The 14824-nt window shown below is 38.8% G+C and overlaps 1 protein-coding gene across 2 annotated transcripts; it reads right to left on the bottom strand.

Annotated features, from left to right (window-relative positions):
- Window positions 1–7017: 7017 nt before the first annotated feature.
- LOC133930590 (HVA22-like protein a) lies at window positions 7018–10330 on the bottom strand. 2 transcript variants are annotated; one of them, XM_062377263.1, is made up of 5 exons: window positions 9980–10330; window positions 8603–8629; window positions 8365–8487; window positions 7916–8156; window positions 7018–7394 (listed from the first exon to the last, which is right to left on the bottom strand). In XM_062377263.1, exons 1-5 carry the CDS (start codon window positions 10033–10035, stop codon window positions 7281–7283), a joined length of 561 nt encoding a protein of 186 aa, XP_062233247.1. In that variant the 5' UTR covers window positions 10036–10330; the 3' UTR covers window positions 7018–7280. The 2 variants fall into 2 exon arrangements, with proteins under 2 accessions (XP_062233247.1, XP_062233248.1); XM_062377264.1 differs by lacking the exon at window positions 9980–10330 and adding an exon at window positions 9881–9979.
- Between the last annotated feature and the right edge of the window lie 4494 nt (window positions 10331–14824).

Below are 14824 nucleotides of genomic sequence, written 5' to 3'. Positions count from 1 at the left end.
TCGTCGTTTGTAACCTCATTGCCGCGTAATATGCTACGAGTGCTTCACATATATAATTTGTTCACAAATATTGATTTTGTATCCTCCTAACAATACGTAAACTACTCCAAAATATCGCTTCCCCATTATGCCGCATTGGCCACTTTTTAACTATTTTAATTCCAAATTTTACAAAATATCAATTTTAAATATTGAGCAACATTTTGCAACTTTTTAAAAAAATGGCCTACTCGCCCATTGGGAGGACGGTTGGAATGTACCCGCCCTCTCAATGGGCGGCTACCCCTACTCGCCCCCTAAGAGGGCGGTTAGCCCTCTTGCCGCCCTCTCAAAGGACAGTAAGGACTCCTTACCACCCTCTGAGAGGGCTGTAGCCCTTTCAGGGGGCGGCATGTACCTAGTTTTGCAAATACTGTCCTGAGGAATCTATTTATTTAAATTTTTAATAAAAAAATATTAAAAAAAACTCCACTCTCTCCCTAATGGGCACGAACATACAGCCGTCATGTAGATTTGATCAATTCTTAACACACTCTCTAGATCAATTTGTCATTTTATATAGCATGATGAAAACTCCTTCAAAATCCTGTAAAAAAAATATGATGAGAAAAAGATTAATTATAATATGTTATTGAAAAACTCCTTGACAACCAGTGAAAAAAAAACCGTTAAGAGAAAATGATATGGCATATAAGCTTGTATTGATATTGCCTCACTAAAATTCTTATATAAGAAAACTAAAGAGTAAAACTCATAAAGGGAAAAAAATGCAATATATATGATCTGGTGATTATAAACATGTTATAAAATATGGACTCACTCCTCTTGAACTATGCAATTCTCGAAGTCTTCGCATGTCAATTCCATGAATACATTTCTAGAATATTAAATTGGGCAATGATTTAGTAAATAAACCTGCTAGATTTTCATAAGACTTCATTGCAAGATATTTTGTTGCAATATGCTTTTTGATATTACACTTTATATAACATGTATGCATTTAAGCAATACAAACAGTATTATCTTGATAGATAATTGTGGGATGTTCTGATGAATCTATACCACATGATCCTAGAATACGATTAATCATTTTGCGAATACACTCATGTGATGCTGCATATAATGTTCAGAATGATCAGTGAAAGTAGCAATCCAAGTTTGCTTTTGACAACTTCCATCATAAGGTTGTGCTACCACGAAGAAAAATAGAACCGGTCAGATAATAAGTCAGCATTGCTATATCCTACAATGACCATGTCTTGGTATTCTAATAGAATAAATCAGGATCCTTTGTACATTAGAGATATCTGAGGATATTTTATAAGCCAATCATATATCTTTTTGTTAGAGTATGTCTAGCTAATAACTCGTCTGCAAATGCAAAGTTAGGTCTGAGACAGTTTGCAAGATATTTGAGTGCTCCAATCATATCAGGATATGAAACTTTAGGTTTCGATATTACCCCCATCATCATATTTAGGTCTTAATGGATGTTTATCCACACTAAAGGATTGAATGACCATATGTGTTTTAGATAGGATTCCTTATAAAATGTGCTCAAGGTATATACTTAAGAAAAACTTGGCTTTACCTAAGTATTTTACCTCAAACACCGTCTTTAGATGATTGTTTGCATCTTCTATATCTTGTGTAGTGAGATGATACACAATTCAATGAGGGATTACATAAAGAACATACATGGACAATCATCATTTGAGTAACCTTTCAAAAGAAGGAACTCATTCAATTAGTTGTGTCATATCTTGTCTAACTAATTTAAGTAATAGAGTGACTTTTTAGTTTTACAAAATACATATTGTGATTTGCTCTTGGATTCATAATTTTAAGTCATTTAGAGCCATATAGATATTCTAATATAGTGACCCATAAGAATATGCAGTCACTACATCAATTGCATACATAAATCCATTTATACTGCCAAAAAATAGATATCAAAACTTAATTTCACATATAACTAGAGAGTATGGTATCATAACAAAATCGATACCGGGTCTCTACATAAACCCTTGGACTACAGGTCTCACTTTGTATCTCACCACCTCATTCTTTCGAATGAATAGACCAATTTTACTTCTAATGGGAAGTCTTAATGAAACATATATACTACAGAAGTAAATGACACATTTTGCTTCCATTGGAAAGACTTAATGAAGAGTAGGTATTACAGAGTTAAGTACCTCTCTTTTGTTAAATGAGTGCAATTCTACTTTAATTGTTTCCTTCTATTTGGTCCAGTCCGAGCGCTAGAAGTACTCTGCCATGGACATGGACTTTGGTCTGGATCCAGTTGAAAGTCTTAGGCAATTTTTAAGAAGAAATATATATGTTGATAATGTAGACTTTCTATTGTATGATTCAAGAGAATCAATATAGTTCGTGCATATTTCATTAACCTTTCTAACTCCTCGTGATTTTCCACAACAATAGAGTAAGGGTGTTCCAATGTCCTAGCATATAAGTTTGTGCGCACATTTGTGCTGGGTACTAGATACAGAGCATCCATTATGTGTCTTTCAACAAAAGGTTGAACTTCATTTACTGATTTAGAAGATATATTCATTTGCTTCTTGTGATCAGTAAATACAATTGGCAAAATATTTGTAAAATGTTGCAAATTTATAACTCTCTAAATCTTTTGTTTAGATTCTTTAGGACATGAATATAAGGACTGAATGCATTCTTTGTGGTACATATCTCGTCCCAATGATAGCCTAATTTCTTGTTGGAGACCATAGATATACGCTGCGGTGGTGATATTGATACATAGAGAGCGTAACCGAATTTTTGTAGATAGGAAATACTTGGTTGATTTTCACATACTGATTGCAATGTGGAAATTGCATGATATGCAGCTGGTTGGATTTGGATCAAATCGGTAGCGTGTAATAACGCATGATTCTAACAAGATGTTGCTAAATTTCAATTCTGTTAGAAGTAGTCATGCAATTAATTTAACTCTCTTGAAAAGAGATTCAACGAGACCATTTGAGAATGGATATAAGGTACATAATGCTCTATATTGAAACCTAGAGCTATACAAGAGGTATTGAATGCTTGTGAAGAAAATTTCACGGCTTTATCCATTCGAATGAAGTTTATCCTATTTCTAGGATATTCTACCCTTAATTGGATAATTGGAGCAATTAATTTTGGCGCAAACATGATTTATCAGAGAGAATAGATACACATGCGACCATCTTGTAGATGTGGAGCATCATAAAGTACTATAAATGGTCTAGATAATGGTTGAATGAGATCACATATCTTTCCTTGAAATTGGTAAAAAAAAATTAAGCTACTCATATTTAATTTTAAGATAAGATGGTCTCAAAATTAATTTTTATAGGGCACAAAAGGGTCTCAATATTAATATCCATATGGCACAAGAGGGGCTCGAAATTGATTATGAAAATTATTTGCAACATTTTATACTGTAACTAGCATAATTGACTTTTTTTTTTTGGTGTCATCCCTAAATCAAGATAACTAAAGCAAGCATGCCGAATCTTGAATTTAAGAAGATTATGTTGTCATCCCTAAATCAAGATTCTAAAAAATTATTGTTTACGCAACATGTGTTACGGGATTGAAGTATTTATAATGCAATCCATATGATATGGAAGAAATTTTCTCAAGCGTTTGCTTGTCATATCCGTTGGATTTAGTAAAAAATAAATATTTATCACCATTCTCAGTTTGGCATATGAAAACCATTTAGACTAATGTCTTTATAACTGAGTAAGGTACGAGTTGAGTCAAAATACAAGATTGAATCTATGATCACTAAGTATGTACCCATAGGTAGAATAATTGTGGCTCGATCTAATGTTAAGTAATTATTGTCATCCAGTGCAAGTTTCAAAAAATCCGTTAAGAGAGTAAATTAATAGAAAATTTTGTAATTGTCTGTATAAAAATGCTAAATGTCCGAAATGACAAGTGATGCAGACATTGATATAGTATAGGTAATAAATCACTGTTGTAATGTTAAACTCTATTCCAGATAGAATAGGTGACAAAAGTCACTGCCAACATATAGACTCTGTACGAAAATATGGGATATACATGTTGAATGTAGTCACCAAAATGGTATAGACAGCCCAGTATTGGGCGAGATAGCTCGTTGCTATTGACATAGACTCCATCCAATTAAGACGGATGACGCTACAATTACAGCCAATGTCAAAGTCTCCAATACCTTATGCTATGTCAATATTGTCTCAAAGGTAATAATCAATTTAATATCATTTTGCATTAATTTTCTATCAATTATTTAAGCGGAGGCTTAAATAAATAATAAAGGCAAAATACGCTTATTCCATTAATAATTCGCAATGTGAAATTGCAAGGAATAAATAAAAATGTGTAATAAACTACAATAGATTACATGTCGAGGAATTACTAAGGTAATACAGGTATAATACATATTATTTATGCAATTTCTGAACACCGGAAGGTTTAGAATGCATATTTACAATAGGTAAATAAAACATAACACAATTTATGTAAAAGTCGAGGGCTTAATATTACAAGTGTGTAATATTGTCATTTGGATTGCAATGTCCTACGGGACTTAATTGCAAAAATGTGAAATATAGCTGAGGTTATATTCAATTGGTGCGCAATATATTGAAAACCCGAGGGGCTGTTATGCAATATACTATGCAAAATTGGAGGACTTGAGGGTCCTGAATATATATTTACATTAGGCAAATATAATATAGTGCAATATATTGAAAACCTAAGGGATGAAATGTAAAAATACATGATACTATATTTTTTGATGTTAATACACAGAATTCCAGAGGGGGGGGGGGGGTTCTATAAGATTGCCCTCATCCTAGGTCAGATGGTAGAATGGGCCAAGGCAACTCGGGCTGAGGCTCATTTGGCATTTGGGCCCATTCGGTCGGTGGGGAGAACACCCCATATAAAATGATGTGAGCGGGGGTGGTTAGGGTTGCCGCCCCACCTTCCCTAGAGCCGCCACCACCGTCGGTCCATGGCCGGATAGGCTGACCACCTATGAGAGAGTCGCAGCAGCCAGTCCAAGGACTGCAGCTGCCAGGCAGGTCGAGTCCACCGTCAGCTGGGCAAGCCGGGGCCACTGCCGCTTGGGCAAGCCGACCCGCCGCTGGGGGAGGCGAGCCGAGGCCGCCGCTGCCACTACCGCAGGTAGGGCGATTTGGGCAAACGAGGGAAGGCACCATCGGGTCGAGGACGGAGGTGCAGGTCGCCGTCCTTGCCACTAGAGGGTGGTTCGGGCCATGAGTGGCCGCATGACGGTGATCGTTGCTGGGCTAGTGTGGCCGGCAACCACAGCCGGAGGGTGGAAACAAGTGCTACCGAAGGGGCTCGACCTTCGCCACTGGGCAGATGAGTCCACCACCTCCCGGTCGAGGTCGTAACCCTGTCGTGGCCGCTGCTGTCGAGCATGACTAGCGTCGGGCAGGGACCGATGTAGATGCTAAGAAGCCATGCCAGGCAAGGGCCACCGCAAATGTGCACAAACCACCGATGGCAATAGTGAAGAACACCGGAGGGAGGCACAGGAGGGCACCACTAAGGACCATGATGGCACCGTTAGCGGTCGTAGGGGCGCAGTTGGTTAATGTGGTCGCCAACCGCCACCGTCGTTATGTGCTATGCGCACTAGGCATAGCTAAGAGAAGAGCAAGCCACCGGCAACCTTATCAGTGTCATCGGAGATGAAGTTACGATTGGCGTAGACGTAGTGGCAGGGCCTCAGATGAGCTGGTGCTTCAGATGTGGGCAATGCCATGAGGTCGAGGGCGCCATTTGATGGGCGACTCGAAGTGCAACGCGCATGAGGCGTGCTTGGTCATCGTTGGTAGGTTGCCATGCCGAAGAAGTGAAGGAAGGTGCATCACCACGACGAGTGGCCATCATGGTGGAGGATTGGGAACCGTTATTGTCCTCCTGGACGAGCATCCTGTGAAGACTAGACATTTCCATTTCTCACCGTGATAGTGTATTCGTCTATCGATGTTTGTCCAAGATTGGCCCTGTCATGTTTGTCTTTTTCTCTTCTCCTTCTAGTAGCCTTAGTTCTCAGAGCAGAGCGCAAAGCGCTAATAACATATTGAAGTAGAAAGTAGATGAGACCATCGAAGAGAGAGTATGCAATCGGTATTTCATTTCATTGATCATAGGGTGTTTATATATATGATGAATAGATATCCATCGGGGATAAACCCTTTCCCCTAATGGGCACGAACATACAACCGACATGGGCGATTACATAGATTTGATCAGTTCTTTATAGGGTTGAGCTAAATTTGCAAAGAGTTACAAAGTTTCATAGAGCTACATTATATAAGTAAGCTGAGAAGAAACAAGTTGAGCAAAGTTATATTTATATAAAAGAAAAGCGTTTGATTAATTATATCTGTCTGAACAAGTTAAACTAAGTTTTTTCTTGTTTGACTGAATCTGAAACCATATGAGTAGATGCAATAATTAAGATTACAATTGATTACTTATATAAAGATGATTTTATGACACGTATAAAAATAATTTTATGATACTAACAAATGAACCTATTTACATGAGCCTGCATCCACTGAACCGGACTACAACCAGCAGGGCAGAATAAGATCATATATTTACACCCACCAAACTATGTTACAACAGTAAATGCGGACAAACGAACATATTTTATTTTAAGATTCTACGTATTCACTGGAACAGAATAGGAAAGATACGCAAAACCAAACACACCCTAAGCTGCGGCGAGCTGCTTGGTTGAGGAATCGGAACACATCACTACAATAGAATGAACAGACCGTTTCGTATGGGAACCTGGAATTCAAACGCAGAATCCAAGTCTGCTTCAAACGAAGGAAATACCACCCCCCCCCCCCCCCCAAAAAAAAGAGAGATTGCTCTGTTCCTACGAATTTCCCAACATCGCATTCAGACAGTGCGTCTAGCTAAACCCTTATAAAGGTACTACAAACACGCGTGACAACGATATTACACCATCCAAAAGATCACATAAATAATCAGACCAGCACCTATTTCCAAAAGTCCACAGTTGCTCTAGAACTCAGCATCAGGGTATAATACTCGACTTAGAAATGTGGAAAGGTCGTCTTCAGACTCAAGGCTGCACGAGGCCCATGGTAGCAGCTTAGGGAAAAAAATCTCGCAATAGAAATTTCATAACACAAACCAAATACTACAAATGGCTTACACACACACATTAGGCTAACCTGCTGAATTATAAAGCACCTGGTTTAGTATCGATAATTTTTATCATAGAATGGATTTTCACCCAATGATTCCCTTTCAGCCTCTGCCTCCTCCAAGATTGATCGTCTCATGCCACTTGATTTTGATGCCTTTGTAGACTGCAACGAGAGTTATCAGGTGGTGGTTGTTAGAACTAGGGGTAAAACACTCATCTTAGATATAAATCATGCCCAATGCATGTGGAGAAAAGTACCATTCACATTTTATAGTAATGGTATACAGTGTTGTGGAAAACCCCGTAAAGACAACTTCATGGGCAGAAATGGTATACAGTAATAATGCCTCATGCATGTGGAGAGGTACATTGATAGCAATTGTACACACTACACAGTAATGCAGAAAGTCCCGTAAAGACAACTCCACGGAGAGTACTAATACAAGCATTCATGGGAGAATGGATCAAATTGCCTGACAATGTTACATCCCAAATCCGATAAAATATGCTCCGTATTAATAAAAGGTGCACATAGATTTTCATGAAAACTAGTGGCATACATATTACACAAATGAGATCATAAGCAGTATTGTAGCAAGCTTGCATAGGATATGAGGAATGATGTTTATGAAGAGAATACTTTATTCGTTTATTCACAATGATTTCAGTTGAGAACAGGGATACCTTGCCGATGAGCTTCTCAAATGCTTCTGGCCCATTTAGTTCAATATATCTCTCAGCAGCTGACAGTACATCATCTGGTTTACTTAACTTTTCCTTTCTAGAGACATACCATACATTTACTATTTGGCGATTCACAAATATTGGCCGCACAAAGTGATCGTAAACATAAGCAGCACCATTAAACCAAGGTAAGACCAACCAGCAGTTGAAGAAAAGCTTTGCATATGACCAAAAAGGAAGCCTGCAAATAAATATCTCAAGTAAGCATCTCTATTCACCACCAGATGCATCACAAAACAGCTATATTTGGGTATCACCAACAATGTTTGCAAAACATCATAAAGATCATCAGAAAACCATAAAAACATAAAAGGAACACGACAGATTAGGACCAATTTTGTTATCTGATCTTTTATTCTGTATGTTATGACCCAGGGAAGTGTCATTACCACTCAATAATTGGAGCAAAAGTTAGCTCAAACAAAGTGATAAAAGAGTACAACACCCAGTAAGTGAGCCATTGCTGATCATCTACAGGATTTTTTGTCTCTATCGCTCTAACAGAAGCATATCTGCAAAGGTGCCAAAAGAGAAAGTGATGAAAAACATAACGATAGTACTAACATAGTATCAAGAGGAAGAAACGAGAGAACATAGCATCTAATTAAGGACAGAGGTGATACTTACAGAGGATAAGCAAGTGAAATTAGTGGCCTGCAAAGAAAAAAGGCAACTCAGTAACAATAGAAAGAAAGGACCCTCAGTACCCAAAGACTTGTAATATATAATTTCCATTGAAAGCATATAGCAATCTATTCGAGTCATATGGGTAATAGATGCCACATTTAGTCCCTAGAGTAAGCTCTATATCGCAGATAATATGTGATAACATGGTCATTTATTAAAACGCATAATCTTTATTCTATACAAATCAGCTCAATCATCCATATAGGACATGGCAATGCAGACGAGTTATCATGGCCAGAAACGTAATAAGCCGATACTAAGTGGACAAGATTGTACTAGTTCACATGCGAGCAGGCCCAATATTTTAATGTGTCTGCTTTAGCAGAATAATGTGAATTTCCTATCTCAAACGCTAATGAATCACTTATTTCAGCAGCATTCTGTTTGCAGGCATGCCAACTTTCACATTGGGCAAACAAAAGCTCCTCATAAACAACAATTTATGACAGCGGAATATCTTTATTTGCATTATTCCCAATCTCATATAGTGAAGGTGGGGCATATAGACCAGTAACAAGAGCAGTATAAAACTAGGGTCTAGCTGCACAAGCGCAATACGATCATGTCAACACCACATGGATATGCTCTTTATCGAAGATTCTAACAACTCTAAACGACACAAACATGACAAAATATTAAAGGACAGCCGACAGCACAAGCAAAATCACTACACTTGGAGATCAGGATATTGATCGGTAATGTATCCAAAAGCTGAGGTTGAAGTCCCGGTAGCGAAACCTCTAGAACCCCAAGAGCAGGTTTGAATGAGGGGAGAATGCTCTAGGAATATTTGGTATTGTGGTTAGTTGAAGTTTGAACTAAATTCGAAAGATTTGAATCCTAATCCCATCATACAAACAGTCCCAAGGTTTCCAAATTGGTTGCTGTATCATCTACCAAAAAAAGAAGGAAATATTTCGTTCCGCAGCTCTCATCCCTCCAAGATTCGCAATAAACCCCAATGCTCAGCCCTACCAACCAATCGACCGAGGCTCTAAATCCCACTACAAAAGCAAAATTTCTAACTACAACCACCCCCAGTTCATAGTTTCCCCCCAACACCAGCAAGATCCCAGCGAACCCAAACGCGTTCACCTATCGCGACCTAACAACCTGCAAAGCGACCATCTCAAGATTCCCGCACACTTTCCCCCACACCCACCGGCACAGCAACCGGGCTAAACCCCCGTCTCGCACAGAATCAACGACAGAGCCTACCAAGAATCACCAAGAAACGACGCTACATCTCCCATGAATCAGCGGATCGCCGGAAGAGGGCGCGGTCAGGCGGGAAGAGAAAATAAAACGAGGCCGTACCCGGCGAGGACGTCGATGTTGTTGGCAACCACCTTCAGGAAAGATCCGGACCCCATCTCTCACCCTCCTCGTCCTTCCTCCTCCCTCTGCCACACTCCAGTCCTCTCCCTGTGCCCTGATGCCCCCGCAGCTCAAACCTGGAAGCGCGTGCAGAAAAATGAGGGATTCTCTTCTCGCGAGCGAGCCGTTGCGGCCTGGTTCGATCAGGCAGGCTCTCTATCTCTCTCTCCCTTTCTCTTCTTTTTCTTCTCTCGTTGTGGCCGGCGGCGGACCCCACTGCCCTCTACAGGAATTAGCGGCCAGCAGGCCACCGACCGCCCCGCCGCTGGTGGCCTGGGTTTTTTCAAAGGTATAAGCTGGTCCGAAGTCTGGCAGGTAGGCATGGTAGGCATGATCAAATACGGCATGGTAGTTAGCCGGATCGGGCCGGTAAAGCACCAGGCCATGGATTGTGTTTAGGCATGGTACTGACGGCACGACACGTTAGTGGCTCGGCTTGGTCGCTTAGACACGTCGAGGTCTGCTCGGTATGGGTGTCAGAGGCGGATTAATGGGTTGAATGGGTATTGTCTCGCCCTTTAATCTGTTTATTTTAAATTTTATAGCTTTTATTTTGACCGTTTGGATTTAAAAAATTGAATTTTATTTGCAAAATTTATTATTTTTCACCTAAAAAAGAAAACCACCATGCCCTTCCATTCCACACCAATAACAACATTTACTCTCTCTTTTTTTCCTCTTATTATTGTCTCGAAGTTCCCAAGAATTTACGATAATTTAGTAAAATTAGTTTAAATTGTTACCGATAATCCGAGAAATTTCAACACCCGCATCCTACCGTTGTTCTTTTTTGCTTCTTCTATTCTTTGTTTGTTATTTGATTATTTCTAACTCTGAATATTTGAATTTTTTTAGTGTCATTCGACATTAATCATGGATGTCGGTAATCATGATCATGATGATACGTCCATCAATCATGATATTTTTCTTTAAGAACTCTCAGGAGACTACGACCCCTTTGATAACAGTACTAAAGTGAAGAATGACCTGACGGTAAACCACCGATTAGTTCACATGTAGCAACACCTCCATCTTAGTCTCTATAAGTGCCCACATGTGAGTAAGCACCAGTTCTAAAACATCAAGAGCTGCTACTTCCGAAGTTTAGTAAGACTTCAAAAGAATTTACAGATAGGAAGATGGGATAAGTGTCAGGTATACTTAGATGTTATATTTATAAATGTGATTATCTGTAAAGTCCTCAGGTGGAACCGGACACTTGATAAGGCACGTCAGAACTTGCAAGCAAAAGAGCGGAGCAGCCATAAAACAGACGGTGTTGCAGTATAACCCTGACGACTCTGTTTGTTGCTGGGAGTATGACTCCGACAATACTCGAAAAGACCTATGCCGCTTCATTGCAAGAGCAGATCTACCACTCAACATCGGTGAGTCTGCTGCATTTGAAGATTACATTAAGCAAGCTCATAATCTTATATTCACGCATGTTTCTAGACAGATAGCTAGTAGGGATATGGTAAAATACTATAACGCGTGTCGTAGCAAGCTTAAAGAATATTGCAAATATGTATATTTTCAGTTGCTTTGACCTTGGATATATGAGTAGGTAGGTCTAGAGAGGATTATATTAATGTGGTTGCTCATTTTGTTAATAATTATTAGTAACTAGAAAAGAGAATAATAGGTTTTTGGTTGATTTACAACGTGCATGCCGGTGAAAATATTACAGAAAATATATCTCAAATAGTTGAAGATTTTGATCTTATAAATAAAATATTTTCTATCACTTTAGATAATGTTGATGCAAACTCTAGAGTAACGGATATTCTTACTCTATTGTTTAGTATATATGTTGAATATTTCTTGTTGCATCAATGTTGTGCTTGTCATATTATCAATCTTATAGTAAAATTCGATTTGAAGAGGTTGTCGAATACCTAGATGATTTTCATACTGCAATATATCTTTTGTGAACTCCTCTAATCAATGAATTGCAACACATAAGCAGTACTATGTTGCAATGAGTGTGCGCCCACATAAGTTTGATGTGGATATGCTGGTAAGATGGAACTCTATTTTCTTGATGCTCAAAAATATTATACCATATAAGAGCACATTTGATATATTTATTCATACACATTATCATCAATATGTGGGTCAGACTTTACTCACGAAAGCGCATTGGTATATTGCTGAAAGGATACTAGAGTTTTTTGAATTTTTTTTTGATTCAATTGTGAGTTTATCAGGAGTTTATTATTCAACATCTTGTTTTGTAGTGCGTAATATTATTGAAATTGCTACTCATTTAAATAGCTATGAAAATGATAATCTTCTGAGAGATTGTGTAGTTACTATAAAATCTAAAATTTTAAAAAATTAAAAAGAAATTCCTTTGTTATATACCTTTGCTTTTATTTTAGATCCTAGAGCTAAAATCATTTTTTTTGGAGTTCTCACAATTCTAGTGATGTTTTTGCCACGATTATTCTAATTATTATACCAATGTTTGTTCTAAATTATTCGATGTTTATAGTAAATATGAAACAGAGTATACCAAATTTTGCATGTAACGACCTACACTAGTACTCACAACAAGTAAGAAGACGATAACATGAGAAAAAAAAATTTGGTGGATGTTCTTCATCAAGAAGTTCGGGCTCTTCATCACGATCGCCGGAATTCCAATATCCGGAAGAGAGCTAACTACCTTCATCGACAACGACGTTATCAGCCATGAACAAGAAAATTCTAACATACTGCCATGATGGCATGAGCACTAGATGAATTATTCCGTGCTTTTCACTGTTAATATGAGATTTGTTAACATTTCTCATATCTACAATTTCTTCTGAGGCTACCTTTAGTCTTACTAGAAGGATAATTGAAGATAGAAGAACAAGTTGGCCAAGAAGATGGTGAAAATACTCACTATAGTAAAAGATTGGTAACAAGTTAAAGCACAAATACAACACACTACAGAGAACGCTGAGCTTGAACTTTCATTCAAAAATTTGTATCTACATGTTGATGAGAACGTGTAATTTTTATTTTTATGAGCTAGGTTGTACTCTTTTTTTTCTTTGTTAGAAATGTTTTTTTTAATGGGATAACCTATCAATAAAGCTCATTTTATAATTAATTTTGTGTTTAATTATTTCTGATTTTTTTTTCAAAAGCGACCTGAGAACCGCCACCCATCTCTCATCTTGACCTATAAATAGTCACATCCCAAACTTCCAATGATCACATTCCCATCAGCCACCCATCTCTCTTTCTCTACTTGCTAGCCACAGCCACTTTCTCACTTCAACAATTCAATTCCATATTTCCATTCATGGATCAAGACGTCGAGAACTCGTGCATGGTCACTAGTATGGTAATATTTTAAAAAAATCTTTAGAGAAATAAACGGGGAACATGTAAGATTTACTAAGTGTAATATATGCAGTCATGAATTATGTGATAGGTCTACAAGTGGAATGGGATACTTAAGGAAGCATATTGCATGTTGCATAAAAAAATATGGAGTTTTTAGGGCATGTTTGGTAGAGCTTCTTCTGATCCAAATTATCTGAAGGGGCTGATTCTCTGAACAAAACTGATTTTGTAGCTGAAAGTGATTCTCTAGAATAAATTCTGTGTGAGAAGTGAATCAGGAGAAGCTACTTTTTTAAGCTCTCAACATCTAGTTCATTTCAGGAAATCATTCTCACAAATTCTACCCAAGTCGGCCCGGTATGTCACAGTGGCTGACTGGCCGTGTTGTGGGCCGAGGGCACGTCACGCGGGACGGAACGACATGACCGATTAAACTAATCGGGCATGTCAAACCGTGCCATAGCTGGACCCATACCGGGTTGGCCTGATAGGCCCATTTGGACAGGTTTGCTCTAGTCAACTAGGGATGAGAGTTTTGGCAAAGCTCCTGATCTAAATCTTTTGGAAAAATGATTTTGAAAAAGTGAATCTTTAGTGATTTTTTATGGTAAATTTTATTAAGAAAGTGATTTTGTGGAGAAAGTAAATTATAAAAAATTATTTTTTACTCATAACATCTGATTGATTTAAAAAAATCACTAACACAAAATTACTCTACGAACTAACAACTGTAAACTATCGTTAAAAAAAGCTTCCACTTAATCTAGTGTGGGAGTTGATCTTTCCGAACAGGCCCTAAATCGTGCAAGGTTCCGGGCATCTAAACAGGAGGCCCACTAAGGACTAGAGCCCGACCCAGTAATTTGGGCCGTCATATACGGTCGATCATACGAAGATTTTGCAGATGCCTGGGCCTAACAGAGAGTTTTGGCCCGCTCCGATCGTGAGCCAGGCTTGTTTGCATTCTCGGCAAGCCTTGCTTAACAAGGTCTTTAACAAGGTTTCTCTAAAAAAAAAGGTCTTTAACAAGGTCAAGTTCGGTTGGTAGCCTGGCCTTTAGACGCAAAGAAACGCTCGTCCAGCGCGGTGAACCAGCCGGGCTTTCTTTCGTCGGCCAGCATGCCACTGGAGATGTGAGATGTCCGGTGCGTGAGTAAAGGCACAAAAGGATCCACGAGCCGGCAAACAACCGCCCACCATCGTCGGTAGCAAGGTCTGGTCGTTCGTTTGCACCACTGAGCGTCATCGTCCATATCTGCCTCCCATGGTGAGGCATCAGTGCTGCACCAGTTGATTCATGCAATATCGAACACGAGACCCAAGCCAGGCGGCCAGCCATCAACGTGCAGGTGCAGCGCCGAGTGCGTCGTTGGTCCCGGCAATTAGTCTTTTTACGTACGCAAAAAGGATGCTACAAGTGCAACCAGAACGTGCCAAGGTACT

Source organism: Phragmites australis, chromosome 10, assembly GCF_958298935.1.
Source record: "Phragmites australis chromosome 10, lpPhrAust1.1, whole genome shotgun sequence".
In the NCBI taxonomy this organism is placed as follows: domain Eukaryota; kingdom Viridiplantae; phylum Streptophyta; class Magnoliopsida; order Poales; family Poaceae; genus Phragmites; species Phragmites australis.
Note: the sequence above shows the minus strand (reverse complement) of the source record. Positions and strands in the feature narration are given on the sequence as shown.

Excerpts from the sequence above, each read along its gene's own strand:
- LOC133930590 (XM_062377263.1), bottom strand. The coding sequence starts at position 10,035 with ATGGGGTCCGGATCTTTCCTGAAGGTGGTTGCCAACAACATCGACGTC. Across the intron at positions 8,488-8,602 it reads ATTTCACTTGCTTATCCTCT|ATATGCTTCTGTTAGAGCGA; the intron begins GTAAGTATCACC and ends GCACCTTTGCAG. Across the intron at positions 8,157-8,364 it reads TTTGCTCCAATTATTGAGTG|GCTTCCTTTTTGGTCATATG; the intron begins GTAATGACACTT and ends ATTTATTTGCAG.